General features: G+C 46.3%; 1 protein-coding gene across 1 annotated transcript in view; it reads right to left on the bottom strand.

The window, feature by feature from the left end:
* MED13 (mediator complex subunit 13) overlaps window positions 1-10,691 on the bottom strand; it is a 51,605-nt gene extending 40,914 nt beyond the window's left edge. The window contains exons 1-2 of the mRNA XM_053995333.1: window positions 10,094-10,691; window positions 7,968-8,202 (exon numbers count right to left, since the gene is read on the bottom strand). Coding sequence (XP_053851308.1) covers window positions 7,968-8,202; window positions 10,094-10,159 — 301 coding nt within the window. The 5' untranslated portion in view covers window positions 10,160-10,691. The remainder of the gene's footprint in view (window positions 1-7,967; window positions 8,203-10,093) is intronic.
* Between the last annotated feature and the right edge of the window lie 2,796 nt (window positions 10,692-13,487).

The raw sequence follows: 13,487 nt of genomic DNA, 5'->3' as shown, positions 1-13,487 counted from the left end.
AGGTCGTTGCTCCAAGCTCCACACGTGAGAACAGGTTGCTCATGTGTCACATCCCGTGTCCCTGCACATCTCCAGGGACTGGGGCTGGAGCTCAGCAGCACAGGTCTGACAGCAGTGTCCTGCCTGCTCCCCCCTCCCTCACAGAGCATTTTGGTTCCCCTGCTTTGCTCCATGGTCAGAAAACCTCAGCGACACAGCCAAGTCCTTGCATTTTAAATCCCCCTTGGAAATAAGCCCCTTCACCTTTCTCTGGAAGCCACTTACAAGCTTAAAAGGTTGCAATATTATTAACTAAAGTCTTGATAGCCCTAAATTAGAGAGCACCTAGAAAACCAGACACCTAAGAGTTTTACTTAGGAAAAAACCTTACAGATTATTACAATAAACAATATTTAAGACACAAATGACAGAGAAAGGAATTTCAATACTCTTGGAAGCAGAGCATGATGACCATGTTTGTATTTTGCTATATCCCACACAAGGCCAGTATTGTGAGTAAAAGAAAGTTACTCCCAGTAACTCTGAGGGACAGAGTAAGAGTAAACAGACCTGCCCCATCATTTATAAAAGAGGAGGTGTGCATCATTACAGATGAATCATTCCATGAAATAATTTTCTGGGAAAGACAAGGAAAAAACAAGGAGCAGCACTTCCCAAAGCAGAGACCTCACAAGTTTCCCACCCCACCACCCTACTCCAGCGCTGGAGTGGAGCAAAAATTTGTTTTTAAAAACTGTAAAGCTACAAGATAACACAGTAACTCACTAAAGAAACATCATACACCGCTCTTGTAACAAAAAGCAACAAAAGTCCAAAGTCAAAGGGTGTGAAGTGCCCGTGCCAAGCACAGAGGTTGCTCCCCAGCTGCAGCTCTGGTGGATGCCCAGGCACAGCCCTGTCCCAGGGGCAGCAGCTCAGCTCCAGAGCAGGACCAAAAGCAGCTCAGCAGAGCAAACATTAACTCCTGAGCTCGCTCATATTGGACTTTAGCTGCACAATAAACTCCTCACCATTTCAAAGGTTACAGACTTGGTTTGTACACAGCTCTTGTCATATCAAGGAATCATTCCAAGCACATCCCCTGCATCCAGGACCTTCTAGAAGATGGAATGGAAGGAGCTAATTCCAGTTTTTATGCCTAATTTTTTTTTTTTTTAATAATAGTGTAGCAATGCCATGGAAGGTGCTGAAATTGCAGGGATACTGAAGTAACACAGATCTTGTGTTTTGATGGTCACACTGTGCACACAAAGGAGAGGTTTCCATTCTCTGTAGTCAGGTGCTTCATTTAGGATGGATGAAGCTTCATTCAGGATCAGCTGTGCTGACCACCAAGTGATGAGCAAGTTTCCATGCAAGAACTTGCCCCAGGATGTAATTCTTGAAAGCTCTCCTCCCTTAGGTTGTTGCAGAACCAGAGAGCTCTTAGCTGAGTGTGTTATGTGCAGAAAGTGTAAGGTTTCAGACAGAAATCACAATTAAAATTCCAATTTTTGCTCACCAGACCACCTGCTCTGAGTGAAGTGCACCTTGCCACAGAAAGGGAAGGTAAAAGAAGCTGTCAGCTCAAGAAACCCTCATTTCAGAACATTATTCAAATTCATGCAAAAAAAAACAGCAGTAAGTGTTCTCTGACTTTCTGAAGTCTATTTAGTCATTCCCCTCCCCCCATTTTAGTGGTGGAGAGAAGCAAACATGACATCTGCTCACATCTGCCAACTATTTTTCTTCTTAATTCAAATTGTTGTTTCTCAACATGAGAAAACCCCTCCCACTTAATAGAAAATTGTACACAGCAAACCATTCATTAAAGGAGGGGGAGAGGAAGAGGCACTTTTGTCCTCTAATCTTTCTTAAACAATAAATTCAAATGTTCAGTCTGATACTGCTAACAAACCAAAAGAAGTTGCTGACTCATTTTCAAAAGGTGCTAAGCCACAATTTCACTTTGGACAAGTGTTATCCACAGAAGTGCTCTGGCAACCTGAAGGTTACAAGTACTTTATTTTTGATGAGTTCTCTCAGCTGCCCAAAGCACTCAGCTCTTCCCCAGCACACTTATTTTTATGTCAATCCATTAAACAATTTATACTCATATCCCACTGCTCCCACTCTCTTTACATCATATATTAGACAGAGTTTTCCTCAAATGAAGCCAAAAATTATCAGGGAATGAAGAAATCATGGAAACAATGGCCAGGAAAAAGCAATTTGCATACTACACATAAACTTTTTCAGTCAGCACCTTCTCAATATTACCAATTTTACTGGAGGCCTTCAGAACTTTTATGCTCTCCTTTCCATTCTTCCCACAGTTCACCTGAACCAGAAAAGTTCATTTTTACTGATTATGCCCTGCGTGATGCTCTTGGAGGAGTAAAGAAAAAATTTGGAGCACCCACCAAATAGAAAACTCCTGCAATTTTTAGTGAATTCTGAATAAGGAGTGTCTTTAAACATTAAAATATAATTCATGTCAGGTTTTTAAAGCATATTGTTATTCACAGATATATAGCCAAATTTATTAATCAAGGATTTCTAAGAAGTAATACATATTATATATATAAATAAATTTCTAATGCAACAGATAAATATACAGCCTCGAAAATGTCATTTTTAACAAGACTTAAGAACAGGAATTTCCCTCCTTCCTTTAACACACAGCACACCAGCAAACACCAGTTCTTGCACAGGCTGAGTTTTTATCATTCCATTAAAAATATCCCCCTAATGCTCAATGAACCTCTAAAATAAACTATGCAAAGAAACAAAGCCTCCACTTTGGACTAAAATTCCCCCCAATTACTTCAGTTACACAGGGGAAAAATCCATTCTTTCATATCAGGACTGAGACCTGTCTTTTGGAAGCATTTTTTACCTCACAGGTTCCCTTTTTGCCATGATATGACTGTGCCAGTTATAAAAACACTGACACAAAACCTGATTTATACAATTAAACTTCCTATATAAACCTCAGATTCCAAGGGAAATAAATAAGCAGAGTAATGTGAAATTGCTGCTGTACACGATATTGTAATGATATGACAGAAACACTTGGAGTAGAGGTTTTCTACTTAAAACCCCAGATTTTTGAGTTAAAATACTTTAAACTGCTCAAAGCAGGAATTACCCAGCAAAGCTACTGAAATACTGTTTTGAGGGCCTGAAACAAGTGAGAAACAACAGATCTTGCAGGAAAAAAAAAGGAAAACAATACAATTTTAAAATACCAATATAAGAATCTGAGTAAGACAACTGAAGCTTGTTCCAATCAGAGTGGTGTCTGTTATCTACACTCACTGAACAGAATCTGAATCCAAGACTCTGAACACCCAAACTGTCCAAAATCCCACAGTGAAAACACTCAGCACCATTCCAGGTTTGCTTTTGGGCTGCTTGGCTTTTACCAGTATCACACACAGGGGTTTTATGCTCTCTACCCAGCAGAATATTTTCCAAATCCTGACAATCTCAAAGCAGAACCTTTCTGTCAGAGTGTAGTCACGGCAGTTTATAAAGATAACAAGGTAACTGCTGTCCCTCACTATTTGTTGGGTGTAAGTTTGGCTACAAAGCCACAAGAAAAGCTGAAAAACTTCCCAGCTAAATGATCCAATATCCTCCACTGCACTAAGTAATTCCATATTCAGGTAGATGGAGCAGTGTAAGTAAAAATCTTTCACTGCTCTGATTTATCCAGGTCATTTTGCACGTGACATGGTACACACAACCAACATGACACGATGCCAAATCCTCACTGGCTGTGACAAAGCATTTTTCACCTGACTCCACAGATATTTCACGTGCACGTTGGTCAAGGAAAAATGAGGGGGGGGGGGGAAAGTTAAATCTTTGTCACCTTTGAGCTCACAGCAAGTCACAGAAGTTTGATAAAACTGCTTCAGTAATTTTTGCATAATGCTTATCAGCAGTTTTGCTTAAGTGGCTACATCTCTAATATGGAGGACTAAAGAAATGCTGAAGCATCAATGCAGCAAGAACACTTGGAATGCCTCTCCTGCCTGACACAGAACACACAGATCCCTCCCAGACAAGGGGCTGCAGCTCACCGTGCTCACATCAGGTGCAAAGTGTTTTAAAAAGCATCCTTTCCCTTTTTTGTTTTTATTTGGGTGCTTTTTGTAGGAGTTAACTGATCTTAGGGAGCAACTGTTATTTTAAAAAGGCATCACTGGCTGAACTCTTTTCCAAGCTGCCTTTGCCAACTCCTTGCAACTGGCAGGGCTTGCAGCCCCTTGGAATGATAACTGGCTCATCCTCTGGGTTCCATTGTCCTGGAGTAATGAGACACTCAGTGCTGACATCAGCACAATCTCACTGATTTTTTGGGGACAGGGATTTGATCTATAATCCACGTGCATCAAAAACTACACAACACATATTGGTCTTTGCTGCCATGACTGTTTTTACCAGACAAACATCAGGATTCTCCCAAGCTCTCCTCCAGCCAGCATTATTTTTATATATTTCCCCCTCACAGAAGCATGAGCAAGATTGTTCAGCAAACAAAAACTGATTATCTTGATATATGACAGACAACTCTTTAATTTTTAAAGTAAATTAACCAAATTTAATAGACACCAGAATGAAAAAGATACATCTTGCAGCTCACCATTTAAAAGATGCAATTTGAAGGTCAAAGCCATATAGAAGCATTCCCCTATCCCAGCATTAATCAAATTGTAACCATTTCCTTGGGACTATGTCTTGTACATAATTCATACCCGGCTGTTCTCAGGTTTAAAATCATCTACTGCCAATTTAAAAGAAAATAATCCAAGTGTAGAAGTAGCCACATGAAAATAAGAAAGAACCTCTCTAATAAAATAACTGCTGGTCAGAGCTGTGAGAGACCATTGCCTGCTGAAATTGGAAGAGATGTCCTACTTTAGGGTTTGAGTTGCAAGAATTACTATAATCAAGCCTCACTGTCAGAACAAAAACATAACCTTTGAGGTTGTTAGAGGCTAAAATAACATTTCACTAACTTCTGTCTGCCTCTAGCTACGTTGGGTTAGAAAGAGACCTCTGGGTTTTTGGCTGTACGTACAGTAAGTAGGTTCCTAGGGAAAGGAGAAAAAATAAATGATTGAGTGAAGTCAATATTCCTGATCAATCAGCATCTCTGAACAAGTCTCCTTTTGACATGCCCCCAGGCAACAACAATCCCTGACCATCAACAAGACACTTATCCAAGGCTTGGAATGAGAACTCTGACACAGCCACGAGCAGGATTCAAACGTGACTCCAGGGCAGAGAGTGAACTTCCAGAATGTACAGCTGAACACAGAGATAGCATTTATTTCTTCAATCTGATATGCATAGATGTACATTCACAACGCTCTACATCCCCTGGTGAAGGCATCTTGGGAAGGGGACAAAAGGGCTCTGGAAGGCTGACATATTTCAAATCCCCCAGGGCTGATAACCAAGATGTGTTCCAGTCACTGAACACCCATTGTTCACTGAAACTACACATCACCAAAAAAGTCTGAAACTGTCAAAATACCAACCTCTCCTTAACAGGCAGAGTTTCAGGCCAAAGGGAGCCAGAATCAAGAGTTATTAACGTGGCAGATTTCTAACCAGGGCTCTTTCAAGGGCCACTTCCCCAGGAGAAATCTGTCCAAAGGCACTAAGGGACAAACTGCTCCCAGATTCCTCCCTCTCCCCATCCTCCAGGACAATCCTTCACCTATCCAGCAGCAAACTTCTAAATGAGGCAGCACCTCAACCTCCAGCAGCAAACAATTTCCAATCAATTTTGCAGGTAACAAGCCTGTGCTAAGAAGTCATTTATCATTCCCATTGAAAACGTAACAAGCAGTCATTGGGAGAACAAGGCAGTGTGAATTACCAGGAGAAATTGTCCAGCGATGAAAAAATCCATTAGGCTACGACAAAGGTCAGATAACATTGTTTGGGTTCAGCCATAATTCTCTCTTCTACCAGATCCAGGTTAAGATTTTGTGTAACAGCAAAGAGAAAAAGTGCAGCTGTGGGCACCCCTCAGCCACCTCCTCTGTGATCCAGCTGAGGATCTGTACCAAGCCCTGGGCACAAGAGACTCACACACAAATTCTCTTTTTCAGTCAAGGAGGACAAAACCACAGAGCCCAAGGTGTCAGACACACCTCCAGACAGACACAGGTGACAGCCTCAGGAGTAGCAGCATGACACAGAACACGTGTGGAACAGCTCTGGGGAAGCACAGGCACCCACAGGTGACCTGAACCAAGAAAATACACAAAGACATGCCTGGGAGACTCTAATCCTCCACTATCTCTCCCTTATACTCTAAGAGAGGTTAAGAGTTGGTAAGTCCCTGGGATGATACCTGCTTATCTACCTGTGCAAAAGGGTAATTCTGGACAAGCACAAACAAGGTGCTGATCTGAAACTCCAGCTACAAAGCACTGCTGCTTCCAAATGTCCCTCTGTGATAAATCACCAGCAGACAGATTCAAGAGGTGGCAAAGAAAGTTGCTCAAACAAATAATTTTAGTGGTTAGGCAGCACAAAATTGCACTTTCCAAATGGCTTAAATTGCTCTGGATTTCCCATTCTAAATGTGTTTGTCTCGATTTAATCCCACAGCCAGGAGCACATAAAATTCACACAGGTCCTTCCACACAAGTGTTGGTCTTGGCTCAGGGCAGGCCCAGGCCAAAACCACCCAGCACTGGGTCTAAGTTACATCTCAGCCACACAAAGGATGTTCCCTGCAGGTCAAAACTGAGGTTATTTATAGGTCATAATAAGGAAGCCTTAAATGCACTAAAATATCAAGCAAACTCCAGTGTAAGTGCCATTTAAAATGCAAAGTTTGTAGTTCCAGGACAGACAGGAATAGGAGCAACAGCCCAATCTTTGAAGTCAACTATTCAAAGAAATAAACATCATTTCAGTGCATCAATTGTTTTTCAGATCACAGTATTTTTGTATGAAAATTCCACACATTACTAAATTGTTTCAAGTCAACTTCCTCAGTGGCACTTTAAACTCCTGTTTGTTCTCCAGCTTATCCACACACACACACAAGCAGCATTAACAATTTCTGGTTACCAGGTCACCAAACCTTGGTCTCATTTTACACTTCAGTAATCTGAATACTGTACATTATTTGAAAGGAAATTAGAGTGATGTGTTTGTTGGGTTTTTTTTTTCCCCTAGAATTAGTTTAGTCTCACCTTTAGACTCATCCAATTTAAATATCTAACTTCGTCACCTTGCTGATAAGCAGCTGGAAACCATCTACGTGGGGAATTGAGCTCAACAAGCAAACATTTCCAAAGGAAGGTGCCAAATTTGAAGTACAGCATTATTGAGAAATACAAATATTGTCAGTCTTTCAAAAGGCTGGGTTTGAAAGCAGGTTCAGGGCACCAGGAAAAGGGGGGGAATCATAAAAACTGAAGGTTTACAGATTTTGCATGGAAACAGCTGGCTAGTTCCTGGTGTCTCCTTCTGAGGGCTTCTCACTGATGGTGTGAATTCCAACCAAAGCAACTCCAAACGGTTCAAGAGCTGCCCAGATCTCTACACTTCTTATTACATAATGAGCTTTACTATTTGAATTTGAAAATTCTAATTGCCCAACAAAGGGGATCTTATCAAAACATGTTTAAGACATCACTTGTGAATCACAGGCACAGCTTTCAGCACAGCTTTCTCGTGAAGAAGCTGCCAAAACTCAGAGGCTTGTGTTTTGTTTTTTTCAAGGGAACAAGTGGGGAGCAAAACCCTTGTTTCTTGAAAATCCAGCAGTCCAAGGTGAGCTGCAGACAGAGCAGATGGCTGATCGTTGCTGTAATAATTTGGTGAGGGTTACAGCAATAAATTTATCTTTTCTGGAGACAACACTCCACCTGGTGCAGGTGTCAGAAGCCAGCCCTGAGCACCAGGATCCTTCCAGCGACCAAAGGAAGGCGTGAGCGAGCTCCTACCTGAGAGATCATGGTGGATGAGGTCGGCAAAGTTGGGGTCATCCCCCCACCAGAATATCCAGAGCTCCCTGCGCCCAGGCCTCTGGTCCCGGCGCCAGACGCTGAGCACGTCGGCCTTGAGGCAGCGGCTGAAGCTGCTCAGGATGGGATCCTCCTCCGTGACCGGGAACAGGATGGGGGCAGATGTTGGGCCCTGCCACACGTAGCGCTTCCATTTAATCCCAGTTAGATCAGCCTGGGGAGAGGAAAGAGCTGTCAGGTGTCAGGTACCTCCAGCAAGCACATCCTGCTTCGAGGTGATGGCACGGGGAGAAAGGGATCCCTCAGAATTTCATGGGAACCATGTTGGTTAGTTCTGTGTGCCTTAGGAGGTAAATTGGGAACAATCAGGGATCCTGGTTTAATAGCTCATTAAATAACTGCAGTAAAGCAAGAGCTGTTTGTTTGCACTGCAGCTTTAAGGTTACACAGAGAAAAATCAGGTTTGATTTAAAGTAAAAGAGTGAAAGACAAGTGAGTAATGTTATTATTCACAGACTGACACAGTCCAATCTCCTAAACACTCGCCTTAGCAAAGAACATCTTTGGTTTTCCTTACTTGTGCATACACTGCCTTTTCCATCCAAGATTACTCCATGGAAATAGGTGATACAGTAAGTCACATATTCTTCCAGCCATCTACCACTTGGGAAAATTTCACAAGTTTCTCCATGGTAAAAAATTCTGTCTCTCCCCCAGGAAGTCTCTCATGTTCACCGATTTTACCAAGAGCTAGCATATTTTTCATTCCTTACACCACATTTCAAGGATTTCAAGCCTCATTTTATCATTCAATTCTATGTTAGACCTGCAACCACGTTGATAAATGATCCACTAAACCTCTTCCTAGGCAAAAATTAATTTGACTTTACACAGGGAAAGAATTACTACTCTGTATAATGGGAAGCAGACAACTCCTGCATTATCTCCACCACAACACCAAGTTTTAGCACTCGTTTTTTTCACTCGAGCACCTTAAGGCAGGTAGGGGGGGCATTGCCCCGGGTTCTATTTGGGAAGGCAGAGCAAAGCAGGCTGGCATTTGCTAAGAAGTTACTATTTTTTGTCTTCCCAATATGACAACACACAAAAGATTACTGCAACATTTAAACCTAACATGGCAGCCTCCCTACCTTCAGCAGGAGAGCAATTTAGATGAAAGGTTGTCTGCAACAGTTGCTACTTTAGAAAGACTTTCAGATTTAAAATTGTACTATTAATCTGGAGCTGCAGGCCTGGTGCAGGCTGCAGACACAGTCAGGCTGTCCAGATTCCCCTCCATCCAAAAATATGAGTGCCACAGATTGGCACAGGATTGTTTGTAACAATCTCTGGAATAATAAATATCAGGCAGACAGCTAAGATTAGCTCATTTGCATTAAAAGCTGATGAAACAGCTCAGCACAGACACCAAAAAAATTGCATCACAGTCCAGTAATATCGAATTTACTTTTGGAGCTACCAAAATTCAACATTATGAACGGTTTGATACTTGGGTTAAAAAAAAAAAAAAAAAAAAAAAAAAAAAAAAAAAAGACTACAAAATGGTGCACATCAAAACACAAGACAGGCAGGGCACATCACCAGAAGCAGCCCTCCAGAATAAAAACAAGCAGGGAAAGGGATCCGTTTAAAAGCGAGGAAGAAGGGAGGTTTCGCCTCGGATTTGCCTGGGATGTCACGAGTGAGGAGGGAAAAGAGAAAGTTCCCCGAGATGTGGGGCCGGGAGGAGCAGCAGCAGCAGCTCCCTTCCCCTGCGAGAAATACCACGCTCAGAGGCAGGGATAGGGGAGAAAGGAGGAAAAGTTGGAAGGCACGGGAAGGGAAGGAAAAGGCGAGCTGCGGGGAGGCCACTATCCAGGAAGAAAGCGGAGGGAGGGGCGAGGCGAGACAGACAGCGATGGAGGGGAACCAGAGGGGCATGGGAGAGTTGGCTGCTCCAGGCAGGGCCTACTCCGAGGGCTCATCCAGCAGAAGCTCTGCTAAAAATGGCTGCTTTGCTTCCACTGCCCCTTCCCCCTCCCCCAGAGCTCCGAGCCCTTCCCTCGGTGGCCCCGGGCGTGTGTGCGCCGGGGGCCGACACTCACCAGGCAGAAGAGGTTGGAATGGCAATCCTCCAGGCTGGCCCCGTTCGGCACGAAGCAGGAACTCATCCTCACAGCCACAACCCACACGCCATTATCCCACAGCCTCCGACAAGAAAGAAAGAGACAGACAGAGAGAGAGAGAGAGAGAGAGAGGGAGAGGGAGAGAGGGAGAGACAGACAGCGAGAGGGAAAGGGGGAGGGGGGCTCTGCACACGCACAAATAATAATACAATTAAATAAGGGATTTACAGACACACGCACGCGAAATAGTGGCAGGGGGAATAACCCGCGAGGAGAGACAGAGAGGTGTGGGAGAGGGGGGTAAAAATATATTAAAAAAAAAAAAAAATTAAAAAAAAAATTAAAGAGGAACTCAGAACGTTTTCTCGTCTTCTGGAGCTCAATCGGGGGTGTAAAGCCGCCGTGGAAGGGGAGAACAGAAAGAGGGAGGTGGTAAGTAATCCAACGACGGGAGATTAAGATCAAAATCCTCCCTGTTCCTCTTGTCTTCTCGTTCGCATAAGGAGGGGAGGGAGAGGAGGTAAGGTGAAGGGGTAATTGATCCAACAAGAGAATAAAAATGGGGTAATTAATCCAGGGGGCTAGGGGTAAAAATCAGTTGACATCCCTCCTTCCTCTCTTCTCAGATGCCAAGCAAGAGAAGCAGGAAAAAATAAATAATCCAGCGGGGGCAATTAATCCAGAACCCCCCCTCCTCTTCCTCCTGTTCCTTTAGTCATCAGATGAGAAAGGGGCAAATTGTGGAATGACTGGGAAGGATTGGCCGTGGGAGAGAGAAAAATCCAGGCTCGTCTCTTCGGAGTCCGAGGGCAACAGGGTGGGGGGGGGAGGGGGGTCAGATTCTTCTCCCCTGCTCCAAAAATATTCCAAATAAATTAAAATTTAAAATCATAAAAACAAACTTCAGGGGCCAGAAAGCAAGGCCAGTCTGAAGAATTCGTAAAGGCAGAGCAAGAAAAATTTCCTGGGGTGTACCCCAAAAAACCATCTGCGGGGGCAGGGGAGGGGGGAAGGTATTCCTTGAGAGAGAAAGGCCGCAAAAGTCTCCTCAGCAGCCCAGCGGGGGATTAAATTCCCGTGTGGAAACCCCCCCCTCCCCAAAACGAAATACTCTTCGCAGCGAGGGCGAAACCAAAATATCCTCCGCTGGGTAAAAATTCCTTCCGTGGGGAAAGGAGGGAGGGGGAGAAGGGTGGAAGGAGGAAATTGCGGGTGACCCTCGAAGTCTCTTCGGGGAAGGATGGAGGAGTCTCCGGGAGGCCGATCCCCAGCCTTTTCGGGGGAGGAGGACGCGGAAAATCGCAGAGTGTCTTCGGGGAGCCTGGTCCTCCCCAGCTGTCCTCGGGGGCCGGGGGACCCCGCAAAGTCTCTTCAGGGGAGCCCGGACCCCGCCGAGTCACCGCGGGGAGGGGGCAGCGACCCCCGCCAGAGCCCCGGGCGCGGGGGGGCGGCCAGGCGGGGAGGGACCGGCTCAGCTGCGAGGCCGGTCCTTTAAAAATAAAGGGAAAAAAAAAACAAAAAAACAAAAACAAAACAAAACAAAAAAAAAAAAAACCCAACAAAACAGTGCGGGGGAAAAAAAAGGCGGGGGGGGGGGGGCGAATATAAAAAACGATCGTCTTCGGCCGGAGCGGTCTGTCCTGGGGGGGCGGGGGAGCCCCGAGAGCGCTCGCTCTCCTCAGGTGCGGGTCCCCGCGGGGGCGGTGGGCGCAGGGCCCCCTCCCCGAGGCTCCTGGGCAGGGCGGGGAGGCGGCGGCCGAGCCCCGGGCTCTGCTCAGCCCGAAGGGGTCGGAGCCCCGCAATTCCCGGCGCCGCCGACACACAGGGACGCGGCGGCCGCCGCCGCTGCTGCTGCTGCCGCTGGCGGAGTCGGTGCCGCGAAGCCCCCGCCGGCGCGTCGCCTCCCCTCAGCGGTGCCTCTGTCGGCGGCTGCCCGGCCGCGGCATCCTGTGGCGGCGGGAGCCTCAGCGCGGGTCCCCCATGGCCGGAGCGGGCGCGGATCCGGCTCCCGGGTAATTCCGAGACCCTTTTTCTTTAATGGCGGCCACAGGGACGGCGGTCGGGGCCCCCCTGCCGCGCTCCCATTGGCCGCCGCGCCGTCACGTGGGCGCGCACCGCCATGGCCGCCGGCGCCGCTGGGGGAAGGCGGGTGCGGCGGCGGCGCGCGGCCGCCAGGGGCGTCCGGGGCGCTGCGGAGCCCCCGCCTTGCTCGTTGGGGCGGCGCCATCTAGCGGCCGCGGGCGGCGGCGGCGCGGCGGCGGGGCCGCGGGTTCGAGTCCCGCCGCCGCCGGGCCCGCGGCTCCCGGGATGGTGGGACGGGTGGCGGTGGAAGGAGCGCAGTCCGGAAGGGACAGCCCGGAGCACAGGATCGTGTCTGGGACATTGCCACGAGAGAGGCTCCGCGAGCTCTCTGGGTAACGTGCTCCAGTGCTCCTTGGACAAGTTCTTCCTCACGTTCGGGTGGAACTTCCTGGGCACCGTTTCCTGCCCGTTGTGCCGTGTCCTGGGGGTTGGCAGCACGGGGCAGAGCCTGGTGCGACTTTTGGCACCCCCATTTCGATATTTACACACGGGCTCAGCCTTCCCTTATTCCCTGCCGGGGCTCCTGTCCATTCCCGGGGCTGATCCCAGTATGGGCCATAAGGGTTTGGACTCAGTGGTCCTTGTGGCTATCCTGGCATTTTGTGCCCACCCCAGGGCACGTCAGGCTAATAAATAATAATAAATAATTTATTTGGCCAGGCTGGGCCGAAGTCCGGCACAGAGCGTCCCCCAGCACAGGGAACACTCGCCTTGGCTCCCCTTCCACAGCTTCCACCTCTTGGCAGAGGATTCCCTAGATTTGCACCGGCGCTTTGCACCACGGAGCAAATTCCAAACTGAGGCTGTTGGAGCCTTTTTGAAAAGATAGGCAAGAATTGTGAAAGCTGATTTTAATATTTAATGCAAGCGTTAATGCTCTCACTAGTTCCACCGACAGCCTCTCTGCCAAAGCAGAGCCCTACTCCAAACCCAGTTTTTTTCCATGCCCAGATCCATATTGTGCAGTTCAAGAGGATGAAGTAGGTGGCTTCTCTGTTACTACATGCACAGATTTGCAGAAGGACTGTGAGATTATTCAGAATTAAGATGCTACAGTGACAGTGAAAGCTATTTTTAAGAGATGTTTGGAAAGTGTATACATCTTACTAATCCTCTCATATTACACATTAATTTTCTAGGCAATGCCTTGCATGTAAAATGGAAAATTTTAAATTACTATATGCAGAATTTTTACTGCAGTGTTCAAGTGAAAACACAGACCAGTGTAAAGCACCTAAAGTAAAAGAAAGCCTTGAATGTCTCAGCTAACCTGACATTCACATTAAAATAT

The sequence above is a fragment of the Vidua macroura genome, chromosome 20 (genome assembly GCF_024509145.1).
Source record: "Vidua macroura isolate BioBank_ID:100142 chromosome 20, ASM2450914v1, whole genome shotgun sequence".
NCBI classification, from domain to species: Eukaryota; Metazoa; Chordata; class Aves; order Passeriformes; family Viduidae; genus Vidua; species Vidua macroura.
Note: the sequence above shows the minus strand (reverse complement) of the source record. Positions and strands in the feature narration are given on the sequence as shown.